Raw genomic sequence first — 24131 nt, 5'->3', positions numbered from 1 at the left:
AAAAAAAATATTCAGGGACAATAAATATCTAAACAAATGTCTTTTCCACTGTCCGTCCTTTTACTCACCTGGTCCAAGAAGTAGTGGTCTGAGAGCTGATAGGGGTCGTGGAGGTCGTGGCGATGTCCCAACATGCACTTGTGTCTCTGCGGAAGAGGCGAGGACTCGAGCGGCTGCAGAGAGCTCTCCAGTTTCTGGGAGGAGTTGGATGAGCTGTCTGTGGTGTTCTAAGGGCACAAACAAACACAGGATGCCGGCTGAAAGCTGCACTCTGATTGGATACGCCAAACAAATAGTTGGTCCGAGAGGACGCCATGATTGGACAAACAAAAACAGGAAGCCTCGGCGCAGCTCTGATTGGGAAAACAGGAAGCGTAAGCTCTGCTTCTCGAGCCATTTGATCCACATTTGGATCCCCGTGTGTGAGTTTAACTTTCATAAACAACATCTGCCATAAAACATCTGCAGCAGCCACTAAAAAAACAACGCAGGAATCATCAAATTCGGCATAGGTCTGCCCTCATTAATATAAACAGGGTGGACAAAATATTAGAAACGCCTCAGTATATCTCAATAGAAGTCAACGACAGCAGAAACTGCAGCCTTTGAAATAACTATAAAATCCACAGTTAAATCCACACTGTTCTTTAACAATACTGACAAAAACATTATAACCTTTATGAAGGTAGGATTTATTGCGGACTGATACTTGGATACCATTAGTTTTAAGTGAAAACTTAAACCAAGACCAACTGTCTTGGTTTAAGTCTGCCCAAAAATAATAAATTTACATGACATAAACCTCTGGCTAACCTTTAGTGTCCAGTGTGTAAGATTTCGGGGGATTTAGTGGCATCTAGTGGTGAGGATACTAGACTGCAACCAGCTGAAACTTCTCCCAGTTAGAATTCCTTCAGTGTTCAAGTAGTTTCAACCAGGAGCCGAATTATCCAGAGGTTTAATCCTCTCCAGAACAAACAGACCTGGTGATTTAAACCGGTAAAACACTGAATAAATTATTTTCAGGTTAAAAAAAAATCTGTGTTTTCCAGCCCTTTTTGTTGCTGAAGAGCTGCAAACTACAGTGGCTGTTGCGAAAATGCGAATGGCCCTATCTAGAGCCAGTGTTTGGTTTATCCGTTCTGGGCTACTGTTGAAACACCTGCTCCCTATGTTGATACAAACAGCTCATTCTAAAAGATAACAAGAACACAATTCTTATTTTCAGGTGATTCTACACTAAGGAAAACATACATCTATTTAATTTCTGCCAGTGTATCCCCCTAAATCCTGCACACTGGACCTTTAATTTGACAAATTGTTTCAGCACTAACACAAACAACCATAAAGTAAATAGTACCTACACCTGCTAAGTCCACTTTAACACAGATAATATCATTTGACAGTTTAGAGAAGGATCTTTCATGCTTGATATAAAGGTGGTGGTGCGACTTGATATTGGGAAGCCAGCATTCTGCATGCACAGTTTTTTGCAGTATCACCTTTTTTGGCCTCTCCCCTGAGTCTTCTCCCCCAGCAACCTGTCCTCCTTCCCTCAATCTCACTTTCTACACATTCCACCTCCCCGTCTCTCTTTCCACCACTCTCTGTGTGTGTGTGTGTGTGTGTGTGTGTGTGTGTGTGTGTGTGTGTGTGTGTGTGTGTGTTTTTGTGTGAACAGTATCCTGTCCCCTTTCCGCTAAAGGCTGTCAGGGCTCCACTCCAACTCAAACCTTGGCCAGACACTAGACAGTGGAGCCGCTGCCGTGTAGCGCTCAGACAGACAGATTTCAGACAGGCACACTGAGGATTTGCCAGCTGATAGGACTCCTGTCTCATCATGTCAACCTGGTTATGTGTGCGCCGAGATATTCAAGACGTGACCCAGTGACAAGGGGGCAGGTGTTTGTGTGAGAAAAACTGGCTGAGGTGGAGTAGATTTTCTTAATGAATCATATGAAAGAGATATGCTGGTCTTTCCTAACTCAGTGATCCCTCTCTGCATTGTTTAATTTTGATTTGAGTGCCACATGGCTAATCACCAGGAGTCAACAGAGCTGTAGAAAGTCGTATCAATGGTCAACAAGCCTGTCTGCCAAAAAAAAACAAAAAAAGGTTTGGCCATGGCTGAATTTTACATGATCATCTTCTGTCAGCAGCTCACAGCAGCTATGAGATTTCCGTGCTTCCTTTTTTCCGAACCGATGTGATTTTATTCCAAGAGGAAAAAAAATCCACCTGACAAGCACAAAATAGATGAGAAGTTTGATTCATGCTTTTCAAATGTTCCCAAATCTCTTCAACTTTTACTGGAAAGAAACCAATGCCTCGGGAAGAGGCGGCTATAGCTCAGTTGGCCCTGTCCACATGTTGAAGTGTCCTTGAGCAAGACACTGAACCCCAGATTCCTCGCAATGTACAGTATGCGTATGATGAAACCAGAGTCCACAGCCATGCTCGCTTGCCGCTCTGTGAGGCTGTGCTTTGAGCTAAAAGCTAATACTTGGATGGCAACAAGCTCACAATGGCATTGCTAACATGTTTAACGTTTTGACCACCTTAGCTGAGCCTGTTAGCATGCTAACAAGTAGCGGTTACCACAAAGTAGAGCTGAAGCTGATGGGAATGTTGTTAGCTTGGCAGGTATTTTGTCTTAAACAAAAATACATGATAAATTCAAATTTCAACCTGGTTACTAGATGAAAAGTTAAAGGAATACTTCACCCACAAAAAGACAATTGTTGTTCAAAACACTGTATGAACCATCTCATAGAAACTGACAATTGTCACCGAATAAGTCAAAGACCAACACTGCTATCCTTAAATATGTTCAGTCACTTTGGACAAAAAGCTGCCAAAATTAATGTAACCTGACAAACCAATGCCCTGAAAATGGTTGCATCCATCATTGGGATCAGCAGCAAGCACTGACTTTTAAAGTTCTAAAGTACTTTCAAACGATTTGACATCTTTATCGCTTCATTATCGAAACAGTGCTATACTAAGATTGTCACATCAAATACAGCAGAGGCTTTAAGGTTTCTTCCCCTCACTAAACTGCTCCAACCTACAATCAGTCCCAACAGAACCATACACTCTGCAGCCACTTTATTAGGTACACCTTGCTAGTACCAGGTTGCCCCCCACCCCCCATGCCTTCAGAACTGCCTCAATTCTTGGTGTCATAGATTCAACAAGGTGCTGGAAACATTCCTCAGAGATTTCGGTCCATATTGACATGATAGCATCACGCATTTCACCCAGTATGGTCTTCTGCTGCTGTAGCCCATCTGCTTCAAGGTTGGTTCAGAGATGGTCTTCTGCAGACCTTGGTGGTAACAAGATGTTAATTGAGTTCCTGTTGCCTTTCTGTCATCTTGAACCAATCTGGCCATTCTCCTCTGACCTCTGGCACCAACAAGGCATTTTCATCCAGAGAACTGCAGCTCACTGGTGCTACGTTCAAAGTCCTTTAAATCACCTTTCTTCCCCATTCTGATGCTCGGCTTGAACTTCAGCAGGTCGTCTTGACCATGTCTACATGCCTAAATTCATTGGGTTGCTGCCACGTGATTGGTTGATTCACTATTTGTGTTGATGAGCAGTTGAACAGGTGTACCTAATAAAGTGGACGATGAGTGTATTTCTTGCAGTGTTGACACGATTCATTGTCAGGTATCACCACCGGAAATCCTAACAAACTTTTTCTCAGATTTTATGAAACTGACCACATCTTTACTCCATGTGTCAAAATCCTGGCACTCTGACAAACCTATAACCAATGGCATGAATTATTTGCCAGACTTATATGACCCAGATCTAGTGTCTGTCTGTCTGTCTGTCTGTCTGTCTGTCTGTCTGTCTGCCTGCTGAAGCTATCCCCGATTATATCCTGCTCCCCACATGGATACCGCCATGCTGAGAATTTCCCCCAGCTTTCTTACAAAGCCCTCAGAGCAGCCGGCCAAAAATAACATAACATGCTGCCTCCGCTCGGGGCCCCGCCCCCCTGGAGAAGACATTAACGGGGGGAGGAGCCGATACGGTTTAAAACCAGTCCGACTCTGGCCTCCACGGCTGCAACTAATTCAAAACACAGACACAGACTCTCTGCTGCGAGCTCAAACTGCACACGAGGAGAGAGGGAGACAGACAGGAGTTGAGGGGGAGAGTTTATATTTCTGGACATCCTCTGTCTATATATTCTGGCCCAAGGCTGGACAGAGGGCATTTCAAGTTATTTTCTGACACAAAACATGCCCTGACTCAAAGCTCGGGAGGATTCATCCTTCAACAGGGCCGTCTCACTCTCCTGGGATGAGCCCAGAATTGCTTCAATAGCTCTCACTCCCCCTGTTGTGAATGAGCCAAAATAGAGACAGAGAGAGGGAGACGTGCTGAAGGGAGGGACAGAGGAAGGGTTGGGTTAAGTTTAGGTTTGGCGAATGAGGAATAATTTAGGGAAGTATGTCCATCCTAGCTCTCCCACCCCTCCGCACTGTCCTCCCCCGTCCCCCACTGAAGGCTGTAAATCTGCTGCAGCATTTCCCCCTGTCCACGACTGCCCGCCTCGCAAACTCTGCCGCCACCGCTAACTTTAGGAAAGGTCATTAGCACAGGCTGAGAGGAACACAAGCAGCACTGTATCCCATAGTTATCAACTTGTGATTTTCATTGTTAATTCTGAATTCAGATGGTTATTCACAAGACAAGATGAAGTCCCAGGAGCAGAAGGAGTGAAATAAATGAGACACAGCTTTGTTTTGTCTCAGTGTTTTTGTAATTTCAACACGCCAACACACTTTTTTGTGCCAAATTTGTTTTCCAAAGTGCTGCTCGATACTCTGTGCTTTCAATTATATGTTTTTTGGATTGAAAATGCAGACTACAGGCTTGTAATTCCTTTCATCGAGGCAAAGAATGTATGTGCAGGTCTGCTGGCTATTAGCTGCAATCTTTGTGGTGTGTTCAAGTACAAATTTTAAAAGCAGACATGCAAAGTATTTCTCAAGTCAGCCGTTGTTGGTGCTGGTTCTTGGTGTTTCAGGGCCCTTAAAGCTCAAACACCTAACAGGGTGAGCCATCTCTGTGCTTTAAAAATTGAGCTGTAACACTTATGAGTTCCTACAGCGCTTCAACTGAGCAGCTGAGTCTTATTTGGGGTGAATATGGCGGCTTTTTACGCAGCAACACTAGAGAACTGCCTCAGATTTGTTGCACTGAAAGCTTCCACTTTCCTAAAAAACCTGATGCTCCATTTCAGGGGTTGCTCCACCCCTCTGACAGCGCTGTAGCCTCCCCTCCACCCCTCCTCATGTGTTTGTATGCGTCTCTGTGGTGGCTGTACACTCCCAGCAGAGCACCTATTAGTCTTGGCCCTTACAGACAGCTCAAGTCAAAGATGAACCACGAGGCACTTCCTCTCGTAAATCACCGGCCCTGCACTAAGCTGGGAAACAGCTGCTAGCTGCTTGTTTGGTGGCGGCTCTCTTTTTCAACTGGGAGGGTGCAGAGGGTGGGTGAGGAAGGAGGGAGGAGGGTAGAGGGTCGTCAGGAGAGAGAGAGGTGGTGGGATACAGGAAGTGACCTTGTGACCCGGCCTGCTGCTCCTGGTGTCTGGTTACGGAGTGGGGGGAGGGGGTCCTTCATGCTAGCTTAAGGTAGAGAGGCCCTCACACACAACAAAAAAAAAAACACACACACACACACATACACACTTCATGTGCTGTGGCAGGTATCTTGACACCGGGAGGGGATCCTGAGTGAAGTTGAAATACTTTGCGGACATGGATGAAGCAAAGTTTTGAGATGTGAGAACAGTTGATCAGTGTGTGGTACTACTTCTGTTTCAATGATGAATCCTGAGGGTGTTTATCGCCATCAACAGCTTCCTAGTTCACAATGTCATCACTTTAATGACATACCCAGACTTATGTGGAGACATATCACTTGGAAAATGAACTAAGTTTGATTTTTTTTTATGTCAAAGTCCTTTTATCAATCATTTTGTTCAGACTTCATATCCTTGACACCTCAGGGGCCGATCACAAGCCACCTTTTTGGCACCCTCAGCTCTATTGTTGTCAATGTAGATGTGGGAAAGGCGCTTAGAAGTGTTCATGAGCTCCTACTTTTCAGAGTGTGATGGCTGCACCCTGGGATAAACAAAGTTCAACTTTTGGAATGCAGCAATGTGCATGGCAAGTCATGTGACAAGGAACAACCAATTATAACCAGCAGATATCTGGCAGAGTCTGTGGTAAATATGAAGGAGAAGTTGATTTTTAGAGAAGGGCTACCTTGAGCTTAACAATCTGTCCCATGGACAATTTTTTTTTTTTTTTTTTTTACACCTAATCCACACTTAAAAAACAACGGACGAAAAAGATCATCAGCTCCAAACTTAGGGTTTCTGCACACAGGCCTGGATAGGGTGGGGAACTGCCCATTGGTCCGACAGCCCATTGTTCCGACCATATTAAACTCATTGTTCTGAAGTCCCGTTGTTCCGAAATCATCATGATGCCCTGTGGTTAAGGTCTGGTTAGGTTTAGGCACAAAAACCACTTGGTTAGGGTCAGGAAAAGATCATGGTGTGGGTTAAAATGAAAAGGAAAGTGACAAACACATAAGCCGTGAGCCTGCTCTGCCTCAAGCCTTTCCCAGCTGACCCAGAGCCGGTCGCGGCGCACCATATGCCCGCTGTGAGCCGTTCAGCACCGCGGACAGTCGGACTAATGGGATGTTGAACCAATGGGCTGTCGGACCAATGACATGGACCCATAGGGTGCTGGTATATTTGCTTGGCAATGTCAGATGCATCCTGCTTCTGCCCCCTTGAAAGTTGCTAGCAGGGACAAGAGCAGCACCCAGCACCCAACCTCGCGTTTTCCAGGTGATAAAAGACGCTGCCTGTGTCCCAGCCCTTATTTAGTCATGTGACAACACAGAGATGCAGCAGTTACATGTGGCTAGTTGTATAAAACCGATTGACTTTCTATAAACCATAATTCCAACATGTATAGGACATGAATGCAGGAAACTTACAGTGAAGACGTCGTCGTCACCAAGCTCGCCCTCATTCTGGAGTGCTGTAGAGGAGGTTGTGGAGCCTACAGAGAGGAAAACATCCATTACTTCAGGGCTCCAACACCGTACTGGAGGATTTATTCATGAGGGTAAACCGCTTTGCACACCAAGTACACTGACTCAAAAACTGGTTCAATTTTCTTCCTTTTTTCGCATCTGTCAAAAGCTGTCAGAAAGTTGTTAGACCACCAAGCAGTGAAGAAAATGTGGCGTAACCTGCAGGACGCACAGCTAGATACACAACAAGAGGAACGGGGTGCAGAGTATCATTTCATAACTCAGATAGCCTGCTTTCAACAGGTCAGATAGTACAATTCAAGTGGATGACGATGACGAGGAGGAGGATGTGATAGAGGGTGAGAACAGCACACAGACAGAGAGAGAAACAGCTCAGCACATGCAGGTAGCTGCAGTGCCAAATGCAAGGCACGGGCAGAGTGTCGACTCCAGTGGAGAGAAACAAGGGAGGAAATGAGTCTTTCTATTTTGTCTCGAACTTTTGCAACAAATAAAACAACGAAACACCTCTGACTCAGTGTGCAAGGTTTCTGTGCGTAACTGTTTTTAACAGATGATAGATATAAAAAGATGCATACGAACAATTTGGACTTGGTGTGCAAAGGCCTTTAACATGGAGCTCATGCAGTAACACATGAGATGGACTATGTCGTAAAATTAACACAATCCAAGGAGGGATCACAGTGATGAAGAAACATCCGGGTGTCCTAGCTCAAATCAGTGCTTCATGCATTTATAAAATCTGTCCCTTTACCTTCAGCCAGGTCCTCAATGGCTTTCCGTACCCCTCTGTCAAACGCTCTGGCGTCAGCCGGGCTCTGGAAGGACAGGCCACACTTCCTGTCCTCCACCTTCCAATGGTGAAATGTGGGCGTTGCTATGGTGTACACCAGGTCCTTCCTCAGCGGACAGTCCAGGATCACCTATTGTAAATAAAATTTCCATATAAACTTCCATATCTTATCCTTAAAGGAACTCTGACGTGCTGTTGTTGATGCCTGTGAGTTTTTACCTGTTTGTCCCGCAGCCGCTCACCACGGATGAGGAACTGGGAGCTGCTGGAGGTCGGCGTGGGTGCCAGCTCTGGTGGCAGGAGGCGGCACACCCCGACCCTGCTCAGAGCTCCCCCATCCTGGGCCAGCCAGCCACCGCTCGAGTCGTCCCGCGTCATCACCACCGCTTTCACACGCACGATGTAGCTGTCACTGCGTGGAGAAACAGAGAGAAGAAGAGAGTCAGCTACATTACAAGTGAAACCAGATAACCAGCTTCAAATGATAAACAAACGCTTGATACATTATTCTGATAAAAGGTTCTGTTACCACTATGTCCTGGTAATAAGTATGCACAATATAATCTTGTAGGGTGTTGTCATATCTAAAATGCCACCCACATCATTTCCTGTACACTTATTTTTACCAAGCTAGATGCCGTATCTCATTTCCATGTAAGTGAACTTCAAAATACACTTCAAGAGTGATGCCAGTAAATATGTCGGCCAACAATGAAAGTGTTAGATTAGAACAGGAGGTTTCAATCAACATTTAGGAGCACAACAAGCTCAAAATCTTCTCTATGCACCACCTGCTGACTGCATCTTAACGTGGGGTAGGAACATAAATCTTCTTCTTCATCATTTGCATAATAAGCCAGATAAACAAAAAGATACATAAAAGATGAGCATGTGTATTTAAGCCATGGAACAAATATTTTCCATGCAATAAAAAAAACTCTTTAGGCAACAAAGCTTCCTCCGCAGGCACAAACAACCATTTCATCCTGGCCTCCACTTGTGTAAATCGACTATCCTGTACTCTCAAACTCATCTTAATTTTTCTGTCCTGAGTCAAAGAGTGAGTTAATGCCACAGCAGTTTATTATAGAGCTGGATTCACACAGTGGCAGAATGTTTGAGGGCGTCTCTCAAGTCACGACTTTGCCTGGTCCTCGCTGTGCTGAGGTGGGAGGTGTCGCACCGGGACAAGTCAGCACAAACACACACACGCTCACACTTTAATGTAAATGTAGCTCGGTGTTACATTTTCTTTGGTGGCACTCACAACTTCATCGAGAGGAGAAATTCAACATGAGATGATCACTCAGTTAATCAAATACGGTGACTACTACCTCAACTAAACATTTTCCTGTGATTATTGGTAAAAATGTCTGTTATTGGAGCATCCAGTGGCTTAGTGTATGTGTACTAAAACATAATTAATCTGCAACTGCAACATCCCAGGTTCAGTTCCTGCCAGAGACCTTTGTTAATGTCTCTATTCTCTCTCTCCCTGCATTTCCTGCTTGTGTCTCTACTGTGACTATGATATTAAGTGTCACAATAATAATGTTAATAGGCTCTTCTCAAGTAGAATTACAAAACTGTGATGTTTCCCTGCTTTAAAATCATGAAACGAACGCTAAATAAGAGACAGAAATGTACAATTTGGCTCATCATTTGTCAGTACAGAAGTATTTCCCTACTGGAAAGATGGTCAATTCATGAAACTGGGCTGTCTATACAACAGAAAGACACAAGTCCTTTTAAAGTTGGTGCTACATGATCAGAGAAAAGATAGGAAAACAGGGCTGTGGCATTTGCTTTTGCTCAAGAGGTACAAAACTTAGAACTACTAGAATGCACTGCACCATACAGGGCTAATAAACACTCATGCTGGTGGGTGACATAATGTGAGCTTGTCCATTTTAACACAGGAAACAATATGGCGGCTGACTGATAGCAAACAGTCATGTACTACAGTTAAACGTTAAGCTAAAATATGTTTCTGCAAACATCTGAGGTGAGAAATAGGCAACGCAGTCACAGAATCTTGGTTTATATTTCATCAGCACTGCTTAGCTTTACTGTTTAATCTCAGTATTTTCAGCATCCATTTTTACAATGCAGGAAACAGCATGGTGCCCACTTCCTGTTCATAATACTCATATTAGAGCCAAACAGTGCACTAAAATATGTTTCTGGTGACATTTTAGGCAAGAAATAGGCAAGACTGTTAACAGAATCTTAGTTTATATTTTATCAGCACTGCCTAGTTTTACTGTTTGATCTGAGTTTGGTTTGTATTTGGAGTCACTCTCTTGATCCGCTTCTATACTCTTTGTGTCCGTGGTGGGCATACGAAAATGAGGAAGTACAATCTGTAGTTTGAGCAACAGCCCAAGAGCCAGCGAAGACCCAACTTGAGCTGAGAGATGAGCAGGGAAATGTGGGTGCTGAAGTCTACCATAGTTTATCTACAAAGTTGGTTAAAAAATGGCAAAGTATCCCTTTAATTTAAGAGATTTTCTGGTTAATTTAAAGACAACGCCAAATGCGAGGATTTGCTTCTTTTCTCTGCAATGTCAAGCCGTCACCTTGGACTCTAGTGGGCATTTGCCACCATTTTCTGACATTTTATAGCCTAATTATTAATCACTTAATTACATAAATAAACAAATGCATTCATAATGAAAACTATCATTTATTGTAGCCCTGTTTTGTAGCCATAAACCAGAGTAATCATCTCCTAACTACACACCAAATAGTTTGTGAACTTGCAGCAGAAGAGAAGCCAGTGGACTGATCGACACGTCGCACAAACTGACTGATAACAAAGCTACAGTTTGTGCTATACAGCTGTACTAAACAATACATGACAAAAACTCCCTCTGCAGTCAATGGAGTCGTCAGTGACTCTAACATGAGGCGACACAATGGAGGCTGAACGGTAAAACACAAGACATTCTCAAGCATTAGCATGACAGCCACCACCCTCACAGGGACACAATGAACGCGGTCACAATCCACATGAATGATCTGACAATAACAGGATGTACCTCTGTGTATTCTATCGATGCTGCTCTGTGTGTACATGTATGTGTGTGTGTGTGTGTGCAGGCGGCAAAGGGATGAAGAGAGAAATAGAAGGAGGGAGGGAGGGAGGCAGAGTGGGAGTGAATGAGAGAGGTGTTGTTATATAATTAGCTTACAGACAGTCCCAAGGATTTGATGCACACACACACACACACACACACACACACACACACAGCACACACACACACACAGGTGGCAAAACTGGTTCACCAGCTCCCGCCCACACACATTCATAAAACTGACTGAATGACAGACTGACTGACTGGGTGACAGAAAAGCAACTACAGATTCTCCCACAAGGTTTGCGATTTTGTGTAAACACACACACACGCACACACACATCAATTATTCACAGACACACAAACACACACACACACACACACACACACACACACTTAAAATAAATGCTTTCTCTGAATCCAATTCAACCGACTACACTTTCCCATTCAGATATTTTAGGTGTGTTGTGTTTGGGCTCTAAAGACACGCAAGACAAAACCTACATGTTAAATTATTTTAAAAAATTAAATTAAGACACTTGAGATTCAAAACTGGCCTAAAAACAATAACTGGAAGAGTAAAACTGTTGCACACTGGAGCTTTAGTGGTACAGTTTGTAGGCTGGTGTCATTTCACTTGTCATGTCAGACCATAATGGGCGGAGGCAAACAGTCATTCAGGTTCTGCTGAGCCACGAGGGAAACTTGAATGGCAACAAAGGAAATAATGGAAACTCAAAATAGAAAAGTCAGTGATCTATTTATAATTCCATTATTTCATGATCTTGAGAGGAAGCAATCTAACTTACTTTACAGTTGCTGGCTGGAGGCTACAGTGCAGGGTGTAATGAGCATTAAAGTGGAGCTAGGCTTCTGGAAACAGACTTTTATAATGACTAATTAATATTATTTAATGTCTTCACAGCCAGCTGCTGTTAGATGTTGGACTGGCACATTACTGTGGTTTAAATTGCTGGTTAAATGCGTTAAATGCAAGGGTGCTCTGGGTGTGGATAACAGTGCATTTGCGCCATTTTTGTTGTTTCAAGTTGGTTCAAAGACCATGATGCATGATGGAAACATCTAGTGGTGTAGCGGTAGTTGATGAGGTGGGTGTACTATGAGGTAGATGGGTTGGCTACCAAGGAGGAAGTGGGTGTACTCCCCTATATATATTCCAATTACTTTGTGGCTGATAGGTGGGCGTATTCTAAACGAACAGAAAAAGAGGTGGGTATACCCCTTACACCAGCGTATACTCTCCACCACACCACTGCAAACATCTAAAGGAATGAATGATTAAAGCCCCTTTGACCAAAAGCTTGCTACAGAGTTCAGTGTCTGATGCTTTTTGCATTCACTGTGATTGTTTTACAGCTCCAGCACCTCCGCTAAGTCCGTTTCTTTTTCTCCATTTTTGAAAAACATCTCAAAAGACAAAGGGGATTTAAAATGATGATTCGTGATTAAAAAAAAAAAATTGGGGCTTGTTATTCAGATACATTTCCCTCACCCTGAAATAACCTCGCGAGCCGTGTGTGTGTGTGTATATATTGTGTTTTGATGACGTTGGTGTTGGTTAGGTTTGCTGACCACTTACCCTTATCTGATAACAAATACGGTGACAAGAAACCACTAAACAGACTTTGTTTATAGGCCTGTCATGATGTTTATCGACTTATCTAGGTCACCAAAAATGATTGAGGTCATGTCCACATATGGTGCGATGTTATCCTTGTATTTATATGCATGTTTGTTTATGTAAGAATCTCACCAACATTTTAGCCAACATGATAAGACGGGTGCGGCACCTCCACCTTTTTTTAAATTTTTTTTACAGCACCTATAATATGAATGGAACGAATGTTCTTTACAGGTCTAGCGTGTAGGACTTAGTGGCATCTGACAGTGAGGTTGCAGATTGCAACCAAGTGAAACTTCTCCCATGTCCCAAGCGAGAACTACAGTGGCCTATCTAGAGCCAGTGTTTGATTTGTCCAGTCTGGGCTGCTGTAGAAACAACATGGTGGACTCTGTGGAAGTGGACCTGCTCTGCATGTTCATATAAACAGCTCATTTAGAGATAAAAAATAACAGATGATGATAAACTGTTGTTTTCAATATTATATTCCATTTCTGCCAAGAGATGCCCCTAAATTTTACACACTGGACCTTTAAAATGGCAATACTATTGTTTATTACAATTATTTCTGGGACAATATATCGTCCAACAAGGTAGATATCATGACAGGCCTAGTTGTATTCCTGTGAAAACCTATGTTGGTTTTCTGACAGTGACAAATGTTAAGTGTGAAAATCCACCCCGCTGCTTTCATATCAAAGCACCACAGCAGTTTTAACATGACACAAACACATGTGCGACACCATTCACACACAGAACCACACATCCAGTCCACCCACATACAGAAATAACACCAAATTCTGTGCTATATAAGCACAAGTGCTTTAAGACACACGACACCGGCTATCAGCTCTCTGAGATGAACTTGTCACATTTTGGGCCGTCTTGTGACCCATGTTTAGAGCCCCCGTCTGCCGACAGGCCCTGTAATCTGTGGCTGGAACACACAGACGGCCACAACCAGCAGCAACGCGCTACTTTAATACACTTGGGAGTGACCACACATTCTGGCACAAACACACACACACACATTTGGGAACTGTGAATCTAATTCTGTCCGCACGAATGCGGCACGAGGTGCAGATGCTGAAAAAAGGCCTGTGACGCCCACCTTGAGAAAAGGTGGTCGAAACACTATTTATAATCAACTATTTGTGCATAAACAATCTTTAACTTACAATATTTGAACAAAAAGTGTGCTCCAGGTGATTTACAACGATCACATTTGTTGTGCTCAAAGCTGCAGGCACTTTTCAAAGTCTCTGTTAGGTGGGATGAGGATGTAAGGTGTTGCGTCAGAAGACGAGTGATGACTCAGTTTAGAAGGAAGATAGAGGGGGAACTCAACACCTCACTGATAAGGAAAGAGCAGGCAATTTATGTATCACATCCTCTTCTAATTTAATATAAGCTGTTGCCATCAGGTCGAAGGTTCAGGGTGTGTCTGGCTCCTGCTTCTTAAGACTGGCACCACACTGTAGCTGCCAGCCACATCTCTTTCTATGTACACCAGTATACTGTTGCTTTGTCAATGTGATGTGAATGTTTTTATGTGTCTTTAGGCCACGTTTCTGATTTTCTGCCGGCTGACTTCCTCCGAACCTGACTCACAGGCTCCTCCAGCTAGCGTGGGCGGCATTCAATATAATGATACAAAGTTTGAGTTCCAGTACAGTGAGCGTCGTGACAATCACTCACAGCACCAAATTCAACAAACTGGTAGGCAAACATACTGACAGTTTCTTTGAGCAAACTGCAGCCACAGATGTAAAACAGCATAGATAAGTAGTAGTTGCTCTACTTCCATGTTCACAGCCACTTATATACTTTTTCTGGGGGAGTGAATGATGCTTGTTACTATGGGTACAATGCAGCACTATTACTTATGCACACTGTTGTAGTACTCGAGGTTGGTCTCGGTCTCAAGACCTGTCTCAAGACCACTTTTGATGGTCTTGTCTCAGTCGCAGACAAAATGGACACTGGACTTAAAGAGTGATCAAGATCACAACTTTGGGGATATCGCTAAATTTCCTGTGCAGACAAGTATGGTTGAATCAAATGTTTAAGCTGGTTGTTGATCACATAGGGAAGTGGTTGGGTCCGACCATACCGAAATCACTGAGGTTATGCCTTATGTGGGACCAAGCAGAATTGCCAAATGTATAAAAATATGACCTTGTTGTGATAAATGTAGGGGTCGTCACAGCTGTTTGAGTGATCCTCAGATTCTGGTAGAGTACATCACCTCCACATTTTAAAAAATGGAAGGAATCTATGTTAGAAATTGCGTCACACGAACATATGTTAGCTAGGGTCAGCAATGTTAAAGTTAAAAGCTTTCAGAGGTCATGGGAAGCTTTTTGCTTGTAATATGTCTTTTTTTGCATGTTTCACATTTTATCAGAGGTGTGTCACACATTGTCAGACTTGCACCGGTCTGTTTGGAGTCTCAACCCCTCAAAACTTGGTCTTGTCTCAGTTTCGATACACTCTGGTCTTGGTCATGACTTGGTGTTGGTTTAAGTCAGGGGTCTGCAACCTTTACTATTAAACGAGCCATTACTGGCCAAAAAAAATCTGTCTGAAGCCGCAAAACATATTTAAATAATGGTAACACAGCCTATTATATCTCAATTAGCCATCAACATTATGTATAGGTCTTAATGAGCGTTCATTAATATGATTTACTACAAGGTGGCTACTCTGCAGTGGGCTATTTATAATTATTTCGTACTTTAACTTGGGGGAAACTTAACAAATCTGTCCACGTATTATTAAATCCTCAATTTTCTTCCAAGACTTTTCCGTTTTTAAGATTGGGAGCCATAGCTAGCCTTGCTAGAGAGACTCCAAATTAGCCACCGCTTCCCAAGTTCAGCAAAACTTAGAAGAAAAGGCACCAGATCGCAGATGTATGACACACATTTTAGTTGATGAAACGTTAAAATATTTTTTAAATTCGATGTATAGGCTACACATTTTTACAATTGAAGAATGTGATAATCACTTTAGGCCTACAACAATGACAAATGAAAATATGAATGTTAAAAAATAACTGTTATTCACTTCCAGATAATTTAATGTCAAAGCCACCGGGAGCCACCGAAACACGGCTAAAGAGCCACGTGTTGCCTACTCCTGCTTTAGGTGGCTGCTTATGCATCATATGCTAATTCAATCTGCCTTAGCGGATGTTTTTGGCCACTTGAGGGCAGCGGAAACAAGCTGTAAACACATTACCACCTTGTGAAGTTGAATGTGTAAGCTAACATGTTGCCTATCGACACATCCAGCAGACACAGAGCGCTGTTAGCATTCATTTGGAGTGATGTCTGAGGCCACTTGGTGAATACAATTCTGCGTTTCATATAGTTCATCCATTCTGTACTTTGTATATCTATGCCCAGTCCTCGCCTTGCAAACAAGTTTGTTTCATAATGGAGGAAATGAGCTTTGGGTGGAGTACACACCTGTAGACTCCCTGGCAAGCCACATTAGTGCACTGTCAATGAACTCTCACATTGTAATTGTTAAATTTATTTGCATGTAAGCCACATTCTGTCTGCATTTACTGTCAAAGCACTGCTAAATTACACCTGGAGCTGATAACTTTTTACATGCATTCTTTTAGAGTATTAGGAGTGCGACTCAGTGAGCTGGGCCCTGCGAATACCTGACGTGGTCTGTGTCTAACAGTATTGCAATAAAACAGTAAAGGGGGCTGGGGAGCAGCCTGGTTATCAGGTCTGGAATCCAGCTCATGTGTGACAGATAAAAGGGCCAGTGAGGGCAGCCCAGTCATGTGTGATAAGGGCGGCTATACTTCCTCTGATAAGGAATGACTGGCCGCACCTCTGCCTGATCAACAGAACCCCCCCCCCACCACACACACACACACACACACACACACACAGGGTCCACCTCTCTCCATGGAACTCCATACACACACAGATAACACACGCCCTGTCTGCAATGATCAGGAAGTGACTCAAAGGTGCTTCACAGTCTGGATATATTTCATTATTAGTTTTACTTTTGATGCACTGAACTATGTATTACAGCACTTCCAATTAAAGGACAACAGCAATGACATATACAACACAGAAACCTATAGTTGATTACATGTGGTTTGTCAAGTGAAAATACCAACCATGTGGTAAATACAGCTACTCAAATGTGAAGATTTGGCTGATCTTCTGTTTCACATCAATGTTAATTTAACATCTCTGGATTTTGACTATTACTCAGACTCATTCTGTGGAGTTTTGTGTTTGTATATCAATGTATTTCTGATTTAAATGTGATGCTAGGAAGGAAAGAAGAGGAGGAACTCATCTTAAGCGTGGACAAATGTGTGTGACAGGGTATAAAGTTTATAAGTGTAAACAAAGAACAACAAATAAAGATGGTGAATTGTGTAATTTTCTTCAACGTTTTTGTTATATTTTTGTTACACAGATAAGTCGCCAACTTTGCAAAGATCATTTCTTATATTTCATTCTGGCAATCATTCATACTTTCATTTTACTGTGAGGATTTAAAAGACAGAAAAAGAGAGTGGTGGGGTGAGGAGAGTTCATTCACAACTATTGATCCTGGAGGATCCTGAGGGGAAGTTTCATCGGCTTTCTGTCAATCAGCTGGAGATAAATGGAATGCTCCCATGTCGGACTGGGCAACACAAGGCTCAGGCTGCTGGTGTGAGTGAGTCTGAGAGGTCACTAATTAGCAGGAGCAGTAACTAGGACTGGGAATATTTAAAAAAAAATATGATACCAGTACCAATACCAGTACCCTTAAAGAAATACCGATGCCAACAGAGTACTTAATAGTACAGTTGCGTAAAATGCTTGTGTTGGTGGCATCTCGTCACGCTCAACTGCCAATTCCATCACATACACTGCACTCAACCTCAACGCACCACAGACTGTGTGGGTTGCAGCTTTTGTGGAAGTGGGCCAATCATACGACACATTAAATCAAATGCTTGCGGTGATGGCTGTATGCCAAACCTGTGTGCCAAACCAAATAGTCAGTTTTTCTAGATCCTGGTATAAAAAGGATCGAATGCAAGAATAATTTGACTGGAGAAGTTTCAATACTACTTGGTACTGAGCTATATCTTAAAAGGTAGTATTGCCCAGCCCTGGAATTAAATGATGACTTCCCAAACCCAATTGATGAATCACAATGTGATAACTCAGTCAATCTCTTTGAGAGAAAAATAGTGTCACTGCAGCTAATGGTTTTAAAATAGATGAAATGGTAAAACAAAAACTAAAAAATGTGAGCAAAGCAAAGCCTCGAAATCGCCCTTAATCAAATCCAATTAATTGTGGGATTTCAAAACATTATTTCTGCAGCCTTTATGGACAAAGACTCTGGGATACTACGATGTTTGGTCCAAAAACAACCATGTCCAAATGTTCCAAGCCCAACTGTGTTTCACGTTATCCAACAGCTTGTAACTGCACTCCTAGCATCCCTGAAGCGCCTCTGCAACCGTACAGAAAATAAGCTAATTGCTTCTAAACCTCTTCAAAGCGACTGAAAAGCCAACCAAGGCCCTCCATAATACCTCATATCCTCTTATACTGTGTTAGGCTTATCGCTTTGGGTCAAATGTAAGCGACAAGGGGCTTTCTAATGCTCTCTGCATCTGTGATTGACATCTGTCAAGCCCTGGTGTGTTTGAACAGGTAGACTTCGTTTACATAAACTGTCAGACATCAATGGTTTATCTTGTAATTGGACGGCCTGTGGTCCAGCTCCAGGGTGCCAAACCAACTGAAAATGATTTGCATAATGAATACTAGGAAGTCTGTTCTCCGAGGGCTTCCCTAGTCTAAATATGCTGGGATATTTACCACTACACATGATGCTCTGCGACGCTTCCTGATGGTATTTGCGGTTAGTTTGAAATTAGCCTGTAGGCGTTCTCTATTATGTGTTAAATAGTTTTATGTTAACACGAAAACATCCAGTTTCCAAGAAGCTTCCGGCTGAAATAACTTCAACTGACTGTGCATTGAAACCGAAAATGAGAGTACTGTTTTAAAGCGGGGGGACTTTTTAAAATTGTTTTGATGTAGGTGAGATCACCACAGATGCTGTATAAGAGTGACTAAACATAAACCAAGACAGGGGAGGACCCAGACTGACTTGTATGCAACAGGAATAAACTCTTTGGCCGGCACAGCAAAATAGTTTCAGACATGGTCAGCCAAGTCGTCGGACACAACACCGAACAAGATAAACTTTAAAGTATGTCCCACAAAATGATCTCCATTCCTGTAAATGTCATGTGGAGAAAATCGGCGTTGGTAGAAGATAAATTATAAAAGCTATTGCTACAGTTTCACTCTTTTTTAGACCGATCACATATCAGCCAGAAGAACAGAGCACACAACGTACAGTGCAGTAAAGTATTTGTCTACATGAGAACATACATTACATGCACACAAACTGTGCTGTGCGTGTTGACTTACAGTGAGTCAATGATCCAGGTACTATGATGTCAAACTAGGTATAAAGCCGAACTGGTTACTGAGGAAGCGAAAGTTCACCGAGTTCATTCACTGAAGAGCCGAGAAGAATCAGAGTCTTCAGTAACCAGCACAGTGGATTGTTGTATACTTGGTGTGACAAGGGGGGGAAAACACACTGAGTGAAGTGAATGAAAACTCAAGCTATTATAATCTTGGTCATCCAGTCAGCTGATGAGCAGAGATTAGTAAAAAAAAAAAAAAATCAGGCAAACAATCCGCGTCCATTGTTTGGTATCCAGATATAAACAGCTCGGGCCATTATATAAAGGCTCCGGTTAGCAACCAGTGATGAGCTGTGTAAAACACAGGAAACACTGTGAACAAGGATCTGTTCCACATGATGTGTGTGGTGTGTGTGTGTGTGTTTGTGTCTGTGTGTGTGTGGAGGGGGAGTACAGAGAGATAGAGACAAAAATGCAAAGGAAGTTCATTTGTGGACATGCAATGTGTAACCATACTCGCTTCGTGTCATAATGTTACGCTAATTATCTGTGGATCCATGTAAACCAGCATATGGACTTTGTGTCTGTAAGTAAGATAATATATTGCTATGTTTATTTTTGTTTCCTTTCTGTTTTCTATTTTTTTTTCTTTCGTTTGTGAAATTATGTCATCATAAGGTCTAACACATGGTATAAAAGAGTGTGCGCTTCTAAAAAAAAAACCAAGGCCCTCTGAGTCTCTCTTCCCACACTTTCTAAACCCCCCCAGGACTGTCCTGCTCCCTCCCCACTTCTTTTTCAGTTTATGCAAATATTGTATACATAAAACAAATGTTAGCTAGCCACATACAGAGTCTGACTTTAGATAATATTTGCACAGTCTCAAGCATTAACTGGAAATGTCAGGTTTCATGATCAGCACCTCAGAATCATTGCTGAACAGACAGCCAGAAAGACCACTTTCTACACTCTACACAAAGCCTCAATAGAGCAGAATGCAATGCAGCTCCAGCACATGTTGCAACAAAGTCAGCAGTCTCACTTTTTAGGTATGATGAATGCACATCCAGGTCCTCTGGCCTGTTGTTGTGTTGTGGGGAATGTAGGAAGTCAAAGCAAAACAAGCTGTTTAATGCTGAGTACCATTTACCACGGAAGCTGGAGCTGGAAATGACGTCACACCAGAGTTGAAATATAAAAGTAACACACACCAAAAATTATAATGAGGTGCTAATCACTGGCAATAGACTTGATTGTAGAAAACAAGTGTTGCAAACTCCGGCTCCATATGCATCCATTTTATTTTGATGAGGTTTCGGCCATTGGGCCTTCTTCAAGATGCTTGTTGATCTTAAAGAAGGTCCAAAGGTCGAAATGTCATCAAAACAAAAGAAATGCATACAGAGCCACAGTTTGCAACACTTGTTCACAAGTCGTGAAACCAAGATGCTGTTAACAATACCAGTTTAAGCCAGGTTAGCCTTTGTTAGCAAGGCACACAAACACCGTAGCAACATGTCCATGGACAGAAGTTGGACAGCAGCGTGTGCACGACTGATTTACTAAGACACAAATAAGACACAAGTGTTAATAAACAAAACAACTTAAGTTTAACTACTGTTAATGCACGGAGCAGCCATCTTGGATTTTGAGACCAGGGTTTGTGAGGTTCCTTCGTCTTTCCGAGACAGAAATTCGACTTCAATTGAAATTCCAAACCAGGAACTCAGAAATTACGACTTCCCAGTGCAAATGGAACGCACCATTAACCCTCAACTTGGAGGTCATGTGGTGTTGTAATCTATCTTTAGCCGTTTGACTCTTCTGTTTCAATGTAGTAACAGTTTCCCTAGTTAAATAAATATAGGACCTTGCTTAAAATATCGCAATATATTGAGTCATTACCCCAGTATCGTGATACATATTGTATAACCATATTCCTGCCAATACACAGCCTTAAATAAGAGACAAGGCCAGCTGAAGGAAAGTGGGTACAACAAGAAAAATACTTTCAACACAGCAGGTTTTATAACAGTATCAGAGGAACCTGAGGCTGGATTGTTCATTTAACCAAGTGTGCACTTGTTACATAAATGTGTGATGCTTCAATGTAGATGCAGCCGTGTTAGAAAATGTCTGTGTGACCAAGAGTGGTGTTGAGCTAACAGGACTAATAACTGCTGGTCGAGAACCCTCTTCTGCAGTATCTCTGATTTATTACGAGTCATTCTGCCAATTATGCATTGTTTCTGTGAAATCCCGCACCTGCCAAGTTTATTATAGTCTCAATATCAAATGCTGCTAACGTAGAGAAATATATGTGTGAGGAACAGAACAGTCCTGCCGAGGGAACATGCAGACCTGCTAACTCCTCACTGCTGTGTTTGCCAGTTGATGAGTGCTTTTTGTTCGGGGATGGATTATATTTCGTTGCTACGTTGACCTTAGCTGAATGTCAGCGGGCATCTCCTGTCCAATACTGACTGTGCACATGCTGACCCTGCAGCAGTACACACCAGATCAATACATCCTCTGCTCGTGTTGTGACTCTACATGGTGTGTGTGTGTGGGTGGGTGCACAAGGGAGATGTTGTATTTCTATAAAAGGTAATAAATGTCCTCGGAAGGACAGGGCAAGAGGCACATCCTCCAAACTGAGGACATGATGGCGTAGGTTATAGTTTAGTTCAGGACACTTAGTCATCAAAAGGCCCTCAAACAATATGTATGTACGTGTATGTGTGTGTATGTGTGTGTGTGTGTGTGTCCGTAATCACGTCGCCTGCTGATAGCAAAGCTGATTCATCAGATCTGATTGGTCCACTGAGCAGGTGAAGCATTCAAATGTGCATTCAGTCTCCGCAGTGTGCATCATCAGAAGAAAAGTCCACTCTTGTGACATAAAAATATCCGTTTATAAAGTTAGGGAGGTTGTGAAATATTTAACCTGTGACGCGGGCTACATAATCAGAGGAAAAGCTACGCTGCTGCTGCGCCTTTTAATGTGACACAAAAGGTATAAAGGTGTGTCTTTTATTTTCTGACCCGGCCTTAATCTCATTTATTTCTGATAAGAAGGCCGCAACACACAAACCAGCAGATAACTGCACAATGATTCAATTCCTTCCTGTAATAAGACAATAAATAATATAATAATAATGCTGCATAGTACAACCCAAAGGTTACCATCTAAGTTTTACAGGGGATAGCGTACATTTGTAAAGAAATATTGTTGAGTTTGATGGTATAATGCAAAACGCATAACCATAAATAAGCCGAGACTGACCACTGCGTACAACGTGTACAGTTCAATAAGCATTAAAACACTTTTCTTCTGAGTAATCCTTTAACTGTTAGCTTGCCTCGCCAAGTGACATGAGACAGGAAGTAGTAGGCTGATGATAGGCGATTCTGTAAAATGCATTCATATTTAGATATGAATACACTAACTGAGGCTGCAGCTGTTGGATGTTTTAGGTCAGCCCAGTTTGGATATAAGTCAGCCAACAAGAATCAAGAGATAAAAGTTATATATATATATATATATTAGCATCAGCGCTAATTAAAATTAATTTCTACTGTAGATACTGGGATTTCCTAAAATTTCATTTGCATTACAGTTATGATTTTAGCTTCAAGGGTTTAACAGTAGCCTGAATAACATTTGGCTCATAAATATGAATTGGAAACAGGTTGCAGCTGTATACCGCGACATGAAAAATTATGGTTATAATACTGCTTTTCGTTGTCTGCAGTATTGAAGGAAAAAAATGCAGCAAAGATCAGGAAATACAGTCAAATTGTTTATTTAAACCAGTATGAATATTACTTGTTTGAAAATCTGGCCTCAGATAATATGTAAATTCAGAATCATTCATCTCATCTAGCTCTGACAGACACTGAGAGGGCATCAGAGAGTGTTACACAGCACTTGTTTTACGGCGTACTGACACAACACCACTTTATCCTGTTAAAACAATATGCACAACTTGAATTAATTTTTATGAAAAACCCTTTTGATTCTTTTGATCTGACGACTCTTACAGACTAAAGGATTGTGAATAACTTACCGTGTAATCGAAATGAACACATAAGTTGAGGTAGCCAACAACATGCTTTTAAAAAATAAATAAATAAATAAAATGAACTGCTTGGCAACCAGACCGGGCGTCACATTGAGACAGGCATTCATTTGTCAAAATGTATAGCCTCACCTGGCTTGTAGAAGGGACTAGGCTTTTAATTAAAGTTTTACGGTGACACCATATACCATGATATTTTCTGGGACGATTACGTTATTGTGAGGATCTCATAACCTTGCAACCCTGATAGTAAATTTAAATGTGTGCATGTTTGATTAAGATGAAAAAAAAAAGCTTCAAGAACTGCAAATAACAAGGATCAATAATATACATTTCCCCATTACTATTTTATGTCTGTTACACAATTAATATTTTGTTCCCATTTTCATGAAGTCTGTGCAACTAAAATTCAAATAACTCTTAAGTTTTGTCAGCATAATGTCATTATTATAGAGTTTTAATGGTCACAAACCTGTTTGATAGATCTATGGGAATGTTTGGTTTGTTTCTTTCTCTCAACAAAATTCTTTGAGATGTATAAAAACCTATGTTCCAAATGATCTTTGATTATATGACAGCGGAAGTAATGAGATTGACAGCATAGAAGTGTTTTCTTGTTCTTTATCATTCACATAAATGTGTGTGTAACTATGTGTCCATGTTTGGGTACACACACATTCATGGGTGCAAGCATGTAAGATTAGGCATGTGGGTATCATGTGTGTTGATATGTGTGTACCTAGTTGTTATATAATGTATCCTCTAACTTTAACTTAAATTTATGGGTTTATTTAACTACATCCTTTGAAATAATGTACACGTAATTTGCTTCTTTTCTTTTTTTTTTTTTTAATTTCTCAATTTATTATTGTATCATTGCCGCTTATTTCCTGATATTGCTGACTTGTCTGTCTCTACATATACTAAATAATCCTCA

At 41.9% G+C, this 24131-nt stretch overlaps 1 protein-coding gene across 1 annotated transcript in view; it reads right to left on the bottom strand.

Moving 5' to 3' along the window:
• The window catches only part of LOC125903209 (sprouty-related, EVH1 domain-containing protein 2-like), a 31564-nt gene that overhangs the window by 5066 nt on the left and 2367 nt on the right, over positions 1 to 24131 (bottom strand). Inside the window, exons 2-5 of the mRNA XM_049599980.1 lie at positions 8120 to 8312; positions 7862 to 8030; positions 7048 to 7112; positions 69 to 227 (exon numbers count right to left, since the gene is read on the bottom strand). Of these exons, the coding sequence (XP_049455937.1) occupies positions 69 to 227; positions 7048 to 7112; positions 7862 to 8030; positions 8120 to 8312 (586 nt within the window). The remainder of the gene's footprint in view (positions 1 to 68; positions 228 to 7047; positions 7113 to 7861; positions 8031 to 8119; positions 8313 to 24131) is intronic.

Source organism: Epinephelus fuscoguttatus, linkage group LG16, assembly GCF_011397635.1.
Source record: "Epinephelus fuscoguttatus linkage group LG16, E.fuscoguttatus.final_Chr_v1".
NCBI classification, from domain to species: domain Eukaryota; kingdom Metazoa; phylum Chordata; class Actinopteri; order Perciformes; family Serranidae; genus Epinephelus; species Epinephelus fuscoguttatus.
Note: the sequence above shows the minus strand (reverse complement) of the source record. Positions and strands in the feature narration are given on the sequence as shown.